Consider the following 15555-nt stretch of genomic DNA (forward strand, 5'->3'; position numbering starts at 1 on the left):
TTAATGCAATTTAGTACATATGAAATGCTCGAGGTAGCACCTATATGTATATATGTTGCGGCGTGCAATCCGATCCAAATATGAATATGTATGTTGCGGCGTGCAACTCGATCCAAATATGAATATATATGTTGCGGCGTGCAACCCGATCCAAATATGTATATATATGTTGCGGCGTGCAACCCGATCCAAATATGAATATATATGTTGCTTCTAGACTCTTTCGTATTATGGCATGCTTGCCTGAAGAGTAGTATAGTTGTCATAGTAACCATAATTAGCTTCACAACCGTACTGTCACGTGGGACCTCTTGGTTACTCCATCGACCTTGTAGAAGTCTTATCCTTGATACTATTCTAAACCAACCTATGTACTGCATCTGATCTCATACCTCGGCTAGACCATAAGTTATAAGAAACGTACTCGAATCATCATTATGTAACATGAATAATCATATCATACAAATAGTAAACAAAAACGAACAAGCCAAGAGTCTGTGTATTACTAATCATTGAGCTCGTTAAATAACTTGTTACGATTCTCAACCTGTTCTCATTCTTCTTATTTTAAAAGTCTCATAGTTATGCTTGTAAGCATATAATTACCCTTACCGGACATTTCACTAGCTTATAGACTCTTAACATATCTTACTATGGTTTCCTAACTTATAACCTTATTAGGCAACTTACTTCGCCTCCCAACTCACATCCAGTCGATATTAACTAACAATTGTGTATCTATTTCTATACGCATATCTATCGTCACTGGATATCGTAACCCTTTTTAGTGGTTATACACTTCTACTGTCGTACATACTATGCGTTACTTCTAGCTCGTTAGATTATTCGCGCATAATCATCCATTAAGTTCTAAATTTCTCGATACATACGGAAAGCACGTACTTTTGCAAGATCTACTCATACTTAAAGGAATATGTGGGACTACATATGAGGACAATCCATTTCCAACATATGTACATCTACTTTTATATTGGTGGACGGACTGTAATCATCAAAATGGAACCTATACAATAACTCATCCCCTTGAATTTTTTATAAGGGCAACGTGACTTACGGAATCATGCCAAAAGAAGGAAAGGAAAGTCTTACATACAATTCTTATAAGATTATAGATTATGAGAAAAGTTCTTTTAACTCCAATCCTACACTCTAGCCCCTTTGGGTTACTTTGCTTTCTTGGAAAGTCATACTTAGTTGTATTCGCACAACTTGTGCTAAGGGACGCTCTATGACCCAATAATGGTAACCTGATTATCGCTAATCACGATTCATCTTACATTACACTCTATAACCCTTTAACCATCTCATGAACGCACTGTAGGATGACGATCTTCTTAGTTTAAGCTCTATTGTCCCGTCACTATAACTCGTAACTACCCGCGTACTATACTGGATCTAAAGATTGGTAACTCATCATCTTACTTTGGGAGCGATCACACAATTCAAGTATCATTCGTCTTAGACCATCTCCTCTAAACCTCTTTTATTACACTTTGAAGGCTATCAGCATTATCCCTCTTAAAGGAAAACCCTATTTCCATCTTAATGACTCAAAACTCAACCTAGCTATAAGAGTAAAACGCTTGAGTACAACTGAGTTTGGACTTATAACATTTGTTAAGAGACTTATAAGACTAATGACATGGAATCATCACACTTATTATGAGCTAAACTTCATAGTTCATATTAGAAACAAGTAACACACGTTGTGCCGTAGTGGCGAGTCAAGAAATAGCCTTAAGGATTCAATCTCCGAATGACTACAACGAGTCAAGCCTTCCAATTTACACTCGACCATGGATGCTCGTATGGGCTCGTAGAAAGTCGTAGATTAGGAATCGAACATGGCTCGCCTTCATAAAATCTTCCCATCACTTTACTTCGCTATGAAGTAATCCCGAACTTGCTAGAATATTAATCCGGAGGAAACCGATGTTATAATCACGAAATCATGGAAGAAATCTTCAATACCTTTGAAACACTTGATGGAGAAAGGGGTTCTAGGGAGAATTTGCTCTCTAATACGTTAGGAACTTATCAGAAAAATGAATTACCGAAAAATCTGGTTCTCTTCACAATGGTCTGATGATATATTTTACTGATTGTTAGAACATATTTGAACAACAATAGTGGAGGACTTGAAACAAGGCACATGTCTCCTTCTAATTTCTATACGTGCCTTCTCCTTTTTGAACTTACCATAGGATTTTAGACTTTATAAGGTGCAAAGATTTTATGACTCTTCACGTCTACCAAAGATATACTCCCGCCGTTGCAATTTATGTGAACCCATTTGACTGGACATGATATTTAAAAAAAGTGAAGACTTTTAAAACTTGTGATTCAAAATAAATCTTGAATATTTATGTGACTGTAAATCATTTCAAAAAGTGAATTTGTTTCCAAATTAGGAAAGAAGTCATTTATTTTGGCATAAATTAATAAGGAAATAGGTTCATATAAATTGAAACAGATGCAGTATTATATTACTTTACTTTACTACTATATAGAAACATGAGTTTCTATACAGTAGTATCGTCGTTAGTCATCATAAAAAAAAAAAAAAATATATATATATATATATATATAAGGTGGGCCTCATACTAAAAACACCAAGTAATATAAAAAAAATATAAGCTGGGCCCCATACTAAAAATAATAAGCAATATAAAAAAAAATGGACCCCACAATCTTCAAACTCATGTAAAAAAAAATGGACCCCATATTAAAAAAAAGCACTGTAAAAAAACGTGCACTCCATATTAAAAAATCATACCCATTAAATAATGGTGCATTCATTGCCACATGCTTATCAACCCATTAGTGAGAGTAAATGAAGTTATTGTACAGCAAAAAACATGGATCCCATGATATTACTACTATATAGAAACATGAGTTTCTATACAGTAGTATCGACGTCAATCACCTTTAAAAAAAAAAAAAATATATATATATATATATATATATATCTAAGGTGGGCCCCATACTAAAAAACCAAGCAATATAAAAAAAAAAAGAAAAAAAAAGTGGATCTCACCATCTCCAAACTGATGTAAAAAAAGGCACTGTAAAAAAAAAGTGCACCCCGTATTAAAAAATCATACCCCTATTAAGTCGATAATGGTGGATTCATTCCACATGCGTATCAACCCATTAGTGGGAGCAAATGAAGTTATTGTATAACAAAAAGCATAGATCCCATATTATTGCTTTTTTTCAAAAGGTTAAGTGGCCAAACCATACAATTTCCTTTCTTCTCTTATATTATCTAATATAGACATTTAACTGTTGTATTTATTATTCTGCCATGTCATTTATTTGTTATGTTTACTAAAATAAATATACTTAAAATATTTATATTTTAAATAAGATACAATTTAATTACTTTTTCATTTTTATTCTTACTCTAATAAATGTGAAAAGAGATTAATATTGTAAAAGAAAAAATAATATTAAATAAAAAATAATATTAAACGGGGATCAAATAATGAATAAGGTAAATTAGTCAAATAATAATTCTAATTGACGTTTCCTTAAAAAACGGTGCAAAAGATAACATGACAAGTAAAATGAGTTAAACCAAGAATATTTACCAAAAATTTAAAAATAGTAGTTCTTCGTTTAAATAGAAAATTAAATTTCTACTTTGTTTCGTTTTAAACATGTAAAATTAATTTAATAATTTTAATTAGAATTATTCAAATCAAAATTTGATAAAAAATAATAATAATTGTTTAGGTCCAATCAACATACATTAACAATAGAATATTTTACACCTTTATATTAATCGAATTAAAATTCAAAGTGTCAACTGATGTTTAAATATTGCTATTGTTTTATCTCAAAGAGAGAAAAATAGTTTCCTTTTAGACAAGTCTTCTATTTTAAGAAGTATTAATAAATTTTTGCAAACTTTGTATTCGTAGCAACACTAATATAATAAAGTTTTGGATACGGAGCACAAACTACAATGTTATTTTAATCGCGTTTTGAATATAGTGTATATATATATATATATATATATATATATATATATATATATATATATATATATGTATGTATGTATGTATAAAAACAGTTCAACCTTATGTATGTTTATTAGCAATATAAAATATGTATATTATCACTACTCAAATACAACTACATACACATGATACACTATAATCCAAAGTGTTGGCGCACGGCCATACGCCATCTAGTATGTATATATACACCATGTGCATGAACATACAAGAGCGGAACGACAGGGGTGCAAGGGGTGTCAATCGAACCCCCTTCATCGGAAAATTACACTATATATAGAGGGTCAATTTTTTGATTCATGTATAAATATTAATGTTGCATCCCCTTCACATAATGGAGAACTCAGCCCAGCGGCTAAGATGTCTACTATTGAGCCCATGGTTGCGGGTTTGATTCTTTGCGATAATACTTTTTAACCATTTTTCATCTAGTTCCTTTTTCTTGAACCCCCTTGTCAAATGTTCTGGCTCCGCCCATGTGAACATACGCCATCTAGTATGTATATATACACCACATGACACGGTGGTATAATCAAAAAGAAAGAAGGGAACTGATCTTAGCCACCAGAATCAATTAACTTATCTAATAGTTAACAAATATAATATGTACATATCTATCAGGTAGGCTCAGTCATGCGGACACACGTCCTTGTGCGGACACACAAATATAATATGTACATATCTTATCAAATTCTAATTTTTCCAAGCTAATATAAAGAGTATAAATTTTTATACTATAAGTTCTTAAAACGGTGAAGAGATAACTTTCTTTTCTTATAAGAATATAATTCCTATCTTTGTAATCAAGAAAATCTGATTTAAAATCTCATTATCTCATATCATGTATATAATTTAAAGAATATCCAAAAAATAGTAGCTATTATAACTATATAAAATCACATTTATCAATTCTTCGCAAAAAGGTTTCACTCAAAAGAAAATACAGTATCAAGGCTATATATAATAGTTTGAAATTCGTCAAACTTATGGGGTCTTACATCTATAACCTCATGTATGACGTTAATCCTCTAAATCCATATTGATCAACTCGAGACGCATCTGAATGTAAAAGTACGGGATGTTACACATAAGTTATGCTCAACATGCTGAACTAACACCTAGCAGGCTTAAGTTCGATGGCCGAAGGGCAAAAATTAAATACCAACCCATTTGAAGGATAAAAATTACATATCAGATCATTTGAAGGGCAATTCATGCAATTTCTTCAAGGGGTTGATCTTGAATTTTTGGACCCAATAAGCAAAGTTTAACAAAAATAGCTTTCGTTAAGTTTAATGAAAATTAGTTGGATAAAGTTACTCTTCAAACAAACACCCGCTAAACCTAAAACTCCTAGACCTTGCTACTTCTTCATTTTTTTCCTACTGAACAGTTTCAATCTCCATTCCCCTATTCTTTAAATTCTTTTCGTTCTTCTGATAAGAGATGTGAAGTAAAAATGATTTTAATGGCCATAAATTTTTTCTGCTGTCTAAAACAGAATTCAATGTTTCTTATGATGCTTACAATATAGGAAATGATAACTTTGTACAACAGAAGAGTTAGGAAAATAGCTGCATAGCTTTTAGCTACAATAGCCGATGAAAAAGAGAATTCATATTTATATTGCTTAACTAATGCGGAGTTTGTGTTTCTTTAGCTTATGTTGCAATTATATGAAAGATTATGTCATAAGTTGCTTTAAGGATTTACCATTGATTTAGTTGATTTATTCTTGTGTGTAAATGTGACATGTTTTGAACATTCGCTAATAAAACTTAGCTCAGGGACTTTAGGACAACAACTTATTTCCCGTGGACGAAACTTGACACTATCCCATTATGTTTGACTTATGAAATATTTTATAACCCTTGCCTTAGATGTAAAACTTAGCTTAAAGACTTTTGTTAAAAAAAAAAAACATGCATGCCCCATGGGCAACACTTTACACGTCTACTTCACCGTGTCTGACTTATGATATACACTATAGCTCTTATACGTCTTAGAGGTAAAACTTAGCTCGGGAACTTTAGAACCACAACTTATGCCCTCTAGGCAACACATGACACTACCTCATTGTGTCTGACTTATTAAATAACTCTATAACTCTTAAATTAGAGGCAAAACTTAGCTCAGAGCCTATGCCCCATGGGCAATACTTTACACCACCTCATTATGTCAAACTTTATAATTCCTTCCTTTCGGATAAATTAAACTTAACTCAGGGACTTCAAAAAACAACGTACACCCCATCATGAGCAACACTACCTCATTGTGTGACTTACGAAATACTTTATAACTTTTGCCTCATGGGCAACGCTTGACACTACCTCATTGCGTCTGGCTGTGTTCTACTTTATAACTATTGCCTTGGAGGCAAAACTTAACTCTTACTTAATTGCCTTGAACTTCTGACTGATAGACAAAACTAGGAATAGAAGGGCAAAAACACTTTTGCCCGTACATAAATATGAAATGAAGGCCTGTCTTTCTTTAAATTTACTAGAAAAATAGGACAAAAAATAAAGACCAGACTCTTTGGGAGTTCGGAACCCAAATGATCAAAAAAAAAAAAAAGTAAACCAAAATACCCCAAGAAAAAAACTGATACCAAAGTATCCTTAACGCAGTAATTTACTGCGTTAAAGCATTTAACTGTAACGGCTCAGTTAAATCTAATAGCGCAGCAAATTATTGCTTTATTTTTATTTTTTATTTTTTGGGTTAATTACTCTTTTTTTTTTTTTTTTTTTAATTTTCACACTTTTTCTGTACTTTAGCCATAGATTAATCATGCTTCGAGACTTCGCAACTTCAATATTTTACATAGAACCCGATTTATTTTTGTGCGATTAATAAGGTAGGTTCAATATAACAAGGATATGCAAAACTTCGGGTTGTCATTTTTGTGGTTAAAAAGTGTTTGAAATAAGTTTTTGTTTGAAAAGTTGTTATCATTAGCTTTAAGTTTTTTATTTTTCTGAGTTTAGATTTAAGCGTATTAATTTATAGTTGAAATTGCATCATTCATACCAATCTCAAAATAATTAAATTGCATCATTCATAACAATATGAATATACTTAAAGTACATCATTAATAACAAACCGAAACTAGTTAAAATACATCATCAAAGAAAAAACTTAAATAGATTCATCAATTCATGCCCATGACTAGATGTTCCGCCACTGCAAGATGTTCCGCGACCCCGAGATGTGCCACCATCATGAAAGTTTCTTCCGCCACATGAGGTATTTCCACCGCGAGATGTACTTTCACCACCACTTCGTAAGGGACACGTACGCTTATCATGACCAACGTAATTGCAAAATGAGCATTTTCGAGTGTATCTCCCCGATGGAACATCTATTTCATTAGGAATACAAGAGTATGCTCACTGTTTCAATTTACAGATAAATGCTTTGTTAGCAACCATGTCAATGGCTCCGGTGGCCAATAACTATCATCACCAAGTGGGTAGAACCGACCGGCATATGTTTTTACATAATTTTTCACGGTATATTCTAAAACCACGTATTGCGAAGCGTTCTTTCCCATTGTGGTAAAACACTTGAAGGCAAGAAAACATGGCATGTGATATAATTGCTACTTGCCACATGTGTATGTTCTTGAAATCTCACAAATTGTGTGAATGTTACCTCGACGACCTTGGTGTACACTTGTTTTGACTAGAAATATATGCGGTGCATAGTTGTACTCCATCCTTGAGTGTTGCAGACACTTAAATTTGTGATACTCGAACAATTGTATTGGTTTTGGCATTCATTTTAGACCGTCTGTCGCAAATTCTTTTGTCGCCTTTGATCTAGTCACGAACCACCCCACAACTTGCCTAAAAGTCATTATTACTGTTGCAGTAACGGGTAGTCCCCGTGTAGATTTTAACAAGCCATTGAATGACTCAGAGCTGTTTGTTGTTAGCATCCCCCATCTCCTACCTTCATCCTTGTGTAGTTTCCATTTGTATTTATCGATTTTATTCAACCAGTGGTAGGCTTCCTCGTCCGCCTGCCTAATCAACTCCATCCGCATATGAAACTTCTTCTCCTGATGCTCTGTTGCAGCCGCCCACATCCAATTGTTTAGTGCTGGGCTTTAATATTTCCGCTGAAAATTTGCCTTCAAATGCCTCGATGACAGCAAAGGGCGGCTGCCACCCTTGCAAATCCCATATATTGCTCAATATACTAACATGTTTGTCTGATATAACACATATACCCATTCGATCCTTAATAACGTGTTGCCTCAAGTAGGTAAAAACAAACCCCATGTCTTTGTGCTCTCATTAGCTGCGATTGCAAAAGCCAGAGGGAATATAGATCCATTTGCATCCATTCAAAATGAAATTAGTAGCTTGATATCGTATATCCCGTACACATGTGTGCAATCTATTAATATTACTGGCCGACAATGAGCAAAACCATCAATGCATGATTTAAATGCTCAAAACACAAACTGAAAAATATTATGCAAGCTCATATATATTTTGTCAAAAAAAACAAACATTATCCTTATATATAAAAGGAAATTACTTTTACTCGGATATTGTCCGAACCTAAAATACCCATATATAAAGGGAATATATTCAACTAAAAAAATCAAATGATATGCAACGATGACAATTTTTTATAAATGCTAGAAGTTAAACACAAAATAAACAGTTCATGCAAATAATCATACACTGGAATTTGAAGGTCAGTTGTATAGTACGGATCCTTAATACTAGGGTGCCTAACACCTTCCCAGGAGATCACTAGAACCCTTACCTGAAACTTTGGATTACGAAGGGATTTTTCACTGTATATGAATAAACCCTTCAAAATAGATTTTCCTAAAAATTAGGCGACGATTCTTTTAAAACAAGGTCCGAGAGAGCACCAACAAGTTCGAAGTAGATTTTCGAGCGCTAATCCCGCCCGCGAAATGCCAACCGTTACACCATCCCTTTAAGGAGTAATAAATTTTAGATAAAATAGGGGATAATAAAATAACGTAGTAATTATATAATATAAGTGTGTCGTTTGCTTCGAAGACAATTTTCGTTGAGATTAGTAATGTTGAAATTAGTTATAATAACATATTTCCTATCGACTGTTTGAATTATTTTATTGAAAATAACATGCATTACATACTCTCTCTGTTCACATTACTTGTCGCGTTTCGCTTCTAGAAAGTCAATTTGGCTTGAAGATTAAATTAGATTAATTCAATATGTTAAAATTAAAATTCAGATGTTTGAAAACTATATGAAAAATAATATAAGTTATAATTCTTCTCATATTAATATGATAAAAAAATATATCTTAAAATGTGTTGGTCAAAGTCTTGTAAATTGACTCTCGACAAGCGAAACATGATAAGTAAAAGTAGACAGAGGGAGTATGACAATAGTACGACATTGTTAATGAAATCATATGCAATGTATAATAATAGTATGGAGTAGGGTGTATACGCAATACATACATTAATTATACTAGATTTAAATTTACAATCAAACATTATACTAAAGACCCGTTTAGCCATGAGAATTATTCACTTTTTTGTGGTTTTTTTCCCATTTTATTTGAAAATCAGCGTTTGCCATGAAAATTTCAAATACAACTATTTGTAATTTGGAAAGCACCTAAAACCTTATTTTCACATTTTCCCTTTTTTCCACTTTCAGTACATTCAAACAATTATATATTGTTTTTACAAAAAGTATAACCAAACACAGTCCATCTTTAACTCCAACTTCAAAAATTCCAAAAAAGTGAAAGAATATTTGGTTTCTATGGCCAGACACCTATTACTTATGCTAGATTTAAATTTACAATCAAACAACTTCCTCTGTCTCAATTTAAGTGTCTTAGTTTGACTAGACACAAAATTTAAGAAATAAAGAGAGACTTTTAAATCTTGTAGTTATAAACTTTCAATGTAGGATATTTGAATTATCAGCTTACTAAATATAGAAAGAAATATTGTTTTTGAAACATATCAAAAAAGAAAGTAATACATTAAAATTAATACGGAAGAAGTAGTACTAAAATTTTATATCACCAGTATTCTACCTATAGCCCGTTTGGATTGACTTATAAGTTGGTCAAACCAGCTTATAAGTCATTTTTAGCTTATTTGAGTGTTTGACAAAAATATAAAATAGCTTAAATTAAGTTAAAAAGTGCTTAAAATAAGCCAAAACTAAAAAATTGCTCAACCCCAACTTATTTTTTTGACTTAAAAGTTATTTTGATTTGACCAACAACTTTATCCTTTTATCCCTAATATTTTCTATTAATTCCAATACTACCCTTACTTCTAAAAATCCTTTAAGTACTTTTATCCAAACATATAACTGCTTATTTATAAAATAAGTTTCAGCACTTAAAAGTATTTTAAGCACTTATGCTTAAAAGCCGCTTTTTTTTTTGCTAATCCAAAGGGACTCCTAATATACCCTACCAAACAACCCCCTAATAAGTAACAAGCTGTAAATACACTGCACTTACGCACATCAATTCGAATTAACCAAGCCAGGGGTTTTTCTGTGCTCTGCTCTTTTCATCAGTTAAACGCCGCCATCACAGGTAATTTCTCTCTGTTTGTGTGCCTCGTTTTGCCTTAACTGCAACTTTGCACCAATTAATGTATTGCTGGTGAGAATTGAGATACCTGTTGTATATGTATCAAACAGCCAAATTCTAAGAAGTAATAATATATCTTAACCAATTCACCCTATGTTACGAGCCTCAAACGGAGATGAACTATTTAGACACCAAGGGGTTGTTTTGGTTTGTTAGCAAGTTTAGTGCGATTATAATGTGAGGGATTACGACCAGTAGTGGAGCCAGGATTTTTACTAAGATGGTTCATAAATATAAAGAATAAACACGCGAAGAAGCGAAGGGAGTTTAACATCTACAATATATACACAGTGTAATTTTTCACCGAAGGGGGTTTGCCCCCTTGCCCCTTACTGACTCTCCCCTTGATTACGACGATTTAATAATAATGAGATTATTTAGTGGGATATACTTTTATTGTTAGATGTTTGGTTCATTGGATTAAAAATGTGATTCACAAGGTATAACCCGAAATATGCATTCAAAAACACTAGTTGATTTCTTCTTATATGTCGTAGCCTTGTCTTGGTTGATAAGAGTAACCTGGTACCTGTTGTTGGTGGGAGGTGGCACGTATCTCATGGAATTAGTCGAGGTGCGCTGCTGCGCGCAAGTTGGCACGGACACCATGGTTATTAAAACAAAAAAAAAAGATATCTGAAACATGTGTTTGGTTTTACTAGATAAACTGTTATTTTTAATTTTAATCTTGGCATTCTTGAAGGACTTGGGGAGAAGAGTTTTGGAGAAAGACATATGTAACTTGTTTGTTTTATCGGGATTAGTAATCCTGGTATTGATATCCATATTGATAGTGGTTCAAAAATAATAACACAAGTGTGGTTTAAATAATCACGTAATCACTTATACCGGAATAAAAAGTTCAACCAAACTGGATAAGATATCCTACCTCTATCCCGAGATTGTTATCCCTTATCCTTGTAATCAAACCCCTAAGTTAATTATTCCAATTTGCCTACTAAGTATTGGTTGGGCAAGTGAGTGGTAAAAGGTACCGAGTGGATGTGCGAGCAAGTTGGCCCACCTACTATTGTTATTTAGAAGAAAAGAAAAGATCTGCCTATGCTTTGAAATCTAGTGGGACCATGGTAGACAGATGAAATGGACTCGAATGGATAAATGATACAGGGGAATTAATTGTTCCAATCTCAACTATTTTGAATCTAGGTGTAGTTGATTGATATATTCTATAATCCAACTTAACCAGATGGCTATTGACCCCAATTGTGATATGGCTGTTAAAGCTACCAGCAAAGCGTCATCATTTGTGTTGAACACATCCGGACTAAGGCATAAAGAAAAATGAAAGGAAGCGATAAGAGTAGCTCGTTGATCTGTCTTTCTATCGTTTTGCTCTTTTTAATCAAAAAGAGAGTTGTTTTGGAAATTGACAGGAATGGGAGCTGACGAGATTAGAGTGGGGCAGACTCCTTCTGGAACGACATCTGAATCTATAGAAGCCTTGCTTGAGGTATCTCAAGTTAGCTTATGTGTTTGTTTTATGTTGACCATGACATGTCCGTAGTCTTGATTAAAGATTGAGTGAAAAATAACATAATTACTGTAGACTGTAGTAGATAAAGAAGTTTAGCTAACTCTGAACTTCTAAAAGTTCCAATTTTAAGTAAATGAGGTTTTGCATTCAATCTGAACCCAAGTGGCGTAGGTTTTTTTTTTTTTTTTTTTGCTTGAGTTGAAGCCTGTGTATCTCTCAATCACTTGTTCTTTATTAACAGGCTGCTAGATATGATGATTTGGATGATGTCATGAGCTTAGCATCTTCTGGTGTTTCTCTTGATTCCAAGGATTCGGAGGGCCGAACAGGTTAAAGTTCTTGAAATGACTTACTTCATGATTTGATAGCTACCCTATCTGACAATATCATTCCTCCATACTTCTCAAAGGCCTTATTTGATCATTTGATGGTTAGACAAGCCGAGAATATCAATGATGTTGCAGTGTGATACCATCTCATCTAAAAGCTTAAGCAATTGAAAGCACACTTTTAATTACTTAATATATATAATGTCTCAACACGCCCCTCACGTTTGGGCCTAATTCTTTTTCATGGGCCAAACACATGTAATTATACTTTTGGTTTTTGGCTGGTGGTAAGATTTGAACCATGATCTTTGCCTGCTCTGATATCGTGTTGGCTGGTGGTAAGATTTGAACCATGATCTTTGCCTGCTCTGATATCGTGTTGAAGCGTGTGACCATCTCATTTAAAAGCTTAAGCTAGATTGTGTATAGAGTATAGAGACAAATAGGTTTGAAGAACAAGATGGGTTGCTTGAGGATTAAGGTAGGAAATTAGAGAAGGGGAAACTTCCCTAATAGACCTGAATTATCATGGTATTGGAGATTAACTTGGTAATTTCTTCATTTGGTTTTCTTTTTATTGGGGAAACAATTGTACCTGTGCTGGTAGCAAGTATCAAGTGGTATAACCAAGCTACCCACAAGCTTGGCCTGAATGTCGTTGTTATCCAAAAAAATCAGTTAGTATTTTGTGTCTTTGCTCTTACCCTTAGTTTTGATTCACCTCTAGGCCACGTCTTGGGTTTTGGTATAGTTGAATATCTACCACCTGAGGTCCTAATTCTTGAACTGCATATGTCGCCAGAACTAATTGGTTACTAATATGAAGAATTTTAATGCGGTCAGTTGATGCCTGAAGTCTTTAAGTTTTGATTTATACATTTTGGACAAGAGGGGGTTGCTCAAGTGGTAAGCACCCTCCAACTCTTAACGTTGTGGGTTTGAGTCACCAAGGGAGCAAAAAAAGGTAGGAGCTCCTAGGGAGGGGTAAAATTTGTTTTTATATATTTTGCCAACTAATAAATTTCTAGCATGCCATGTAGTCCTTATAAAAAGGAATAGACTCCTACTATGACATGCTGAACTAACTTCTTGCTTTGGCTATTTAATTTTTGCAGCACTTCATATGGCTTCAGCAAATGGGCATTGTGGCATCGTAGAATATCTTATTCGTAATGGAGCAGTGAGTGGATTGCCCCGCTTATTTGCATTGTTACATATCTGAACATATCTACTGGTTATATTCTTGTTGATATGATCTAACAGTCTCTCTCTTTAATGAATAATCGTTATTATACATTTCGCTGAAGAAACTGTGTTGTACACTTGAGTGCATTTCTAATAAATGGGTAAAATAAATCTTTTTGTAAAATTTGAGTCACATTGGAGGACTGAGAATCCAAATTTTCTTTGAAGTGGATCTTTAACTTCTCTTATTCTTTTATATGTTTAGATACACAGAGTGATGAAACATGATTAATCTAATTCTTGGTAACAGGATGTTAATGCTTCCAATGTGGAGAAAAATACACCTCTTCATTGGGCTTGCCTAAACGGACATATCGAGGTAAAATTTTGCATAATTCTTGGATTATAATTCCCTAGCATCCCTTAATTTATAGGGCAAGTTACACATTTGGCCAGTCGGCCAAAATTAATCACATTCGCTAGCCAAATATACCAAAAATATACACTATTACGCATCAAAAATGTATACTACTATATATGTGTATATATACTAATATACAAAAATATACATTTGTTTGCTATTATTTTGGTAGACGACTATTTATGTTAATTTCTCAAATTTATATGACCAGGTAGTGAAGAGCTTAATCCTTGCTGGTGCAAGTGTCTCAGCCTTAAATAGGTGATGTATTTCTGACTTAAGAGGGCTAATAGATTTTCAGGTCAAGTATGCTTTTGCTGCTTCTGCTAGTGATTTTCGCTCTTCACTGAATTTTGTTTTGCTGTCTTTTTAGCCATGAGAGGACTCCTATCGACGAGACAGTGAATAGGGGTAAAATGGACGTCATCGATGCGATCAACGAGACAGTAGCCCAACTTGAACTCACTGGCACAACGGTATCATAAGAAGTCACCAATTATATGAAACCATCTTGTACATTTTATGTGAGGACGCAATAGTCTTGCTGGTGGTTACTATGTTCGATGTTTTCTAATAACGCAAAAGCCTCTTACAAAGTATTATGTAAGGTTTGAACTTCGAATGTCTCCAATGTCATTTTTGGTGATGAATTGACAGTGGTAAATGCTGCATACTCCAATAGCGTTGACAAATTTGTCAAGTTATTTCAAGGACAGCTTTTCGTTAATCAGTTTTGAAAGTTGAGGTGGATCTGGGCAATTTATCATTGGATGACTTGTTCCAACTCCAATCACTATAATAATTGAAGTTGAAATGATTCATACTAGCTTGGTTAAATCAATATCATGTACATTACTTCTATTTAATGCGTAGAGGCTAAAGAGGAGAAAAGATCAATTAAAGTAGACACAACTTCCTTAGCATAAAGGATGAAATTACAGCAAGTTAGAGCTGGACTACGTAAAAGTCAAAAGTTTATCCGATCCTTGAATAACTATTTTCTTCATCACAAGTTATGTGATGGTGTTTGATTGACCTCCAAATTTATGAAATAAATAAAGATTATGAAATCTAATGGTATAAAATAAGTCTGGGATATTTGTGTGGCTAATTGACTATATATTATCTCATTAAGGTTAAAATGAAAAATTTGACGTTAAATTATTTTGTAAATAAAAAAGTATGATATTTTTTTTTGGACATATTAGAAGGAAAAAATTGTCATGTAAACTGGGTATTTGTTGATATACAAACTATCTCTGTAGTTAATATAAACATAATATATATTTTGTGTATATTGTACATCTGCCGACTTTTTTTTTTTTTAGATGGCGGGTATTTGTGTTAATTTCCGTATAACTTTAGTATGACCACTTTGACTATGCTCTTCCAAAAGCCTGTTCTAAGTTCAACTTTTTTTTACTGCTTGATTTTCAA

At 33.4% G+C, this 15555-nt stretch overlaps 1 protein-coding gene across 1 annotated transcript; it reads left to right on the forward strand.

Moving 5' to 3' along the window:
- Positions 1 to 10490: 10490 nt before the first annotated feature.
- LOC132616147 (uncharacterized) lies at positions 10491 to 14845 on the forward strand. Its single transcript, XM_060330756.1, has 7 exons — positions 10491 to 10631; positions 12083 to 12159; positions 12425 to 12512; positions 13628 to 13692; positions 14008 to 14076; positions 14330 to 14379; positions 14492 to 14845. The coding sequence occupies exons 2-7, from the start codon at positions 12085 to 12087 to the stop codon at positions 14601 to 14603; spliced, it is 459 nt and encodes a 152-aa protein (XP_060186739.1). The 5' UTR covers positions 10491 to 10631; positions 12083 to 12084; the 3' UTR covers positions 14604 to 14845.
- Positions 14846 to 15555: the final 710 nt, after the last annotated feature.

This window comes from Lycium barbarum, chromosome 10, assembly GCF_019175385.1.
Source record: "Lycium barbarum isolate Lr01 chromosome 10, ASM1917538v2, whole genome shotgun sequence".
NCBI classification, from domain to species: Eukaryota; Viridiplantae; Streptophyta; class Magnoliopsida; order Solanales; family Solanaceae; genus Lycium; species Lycium barbarum.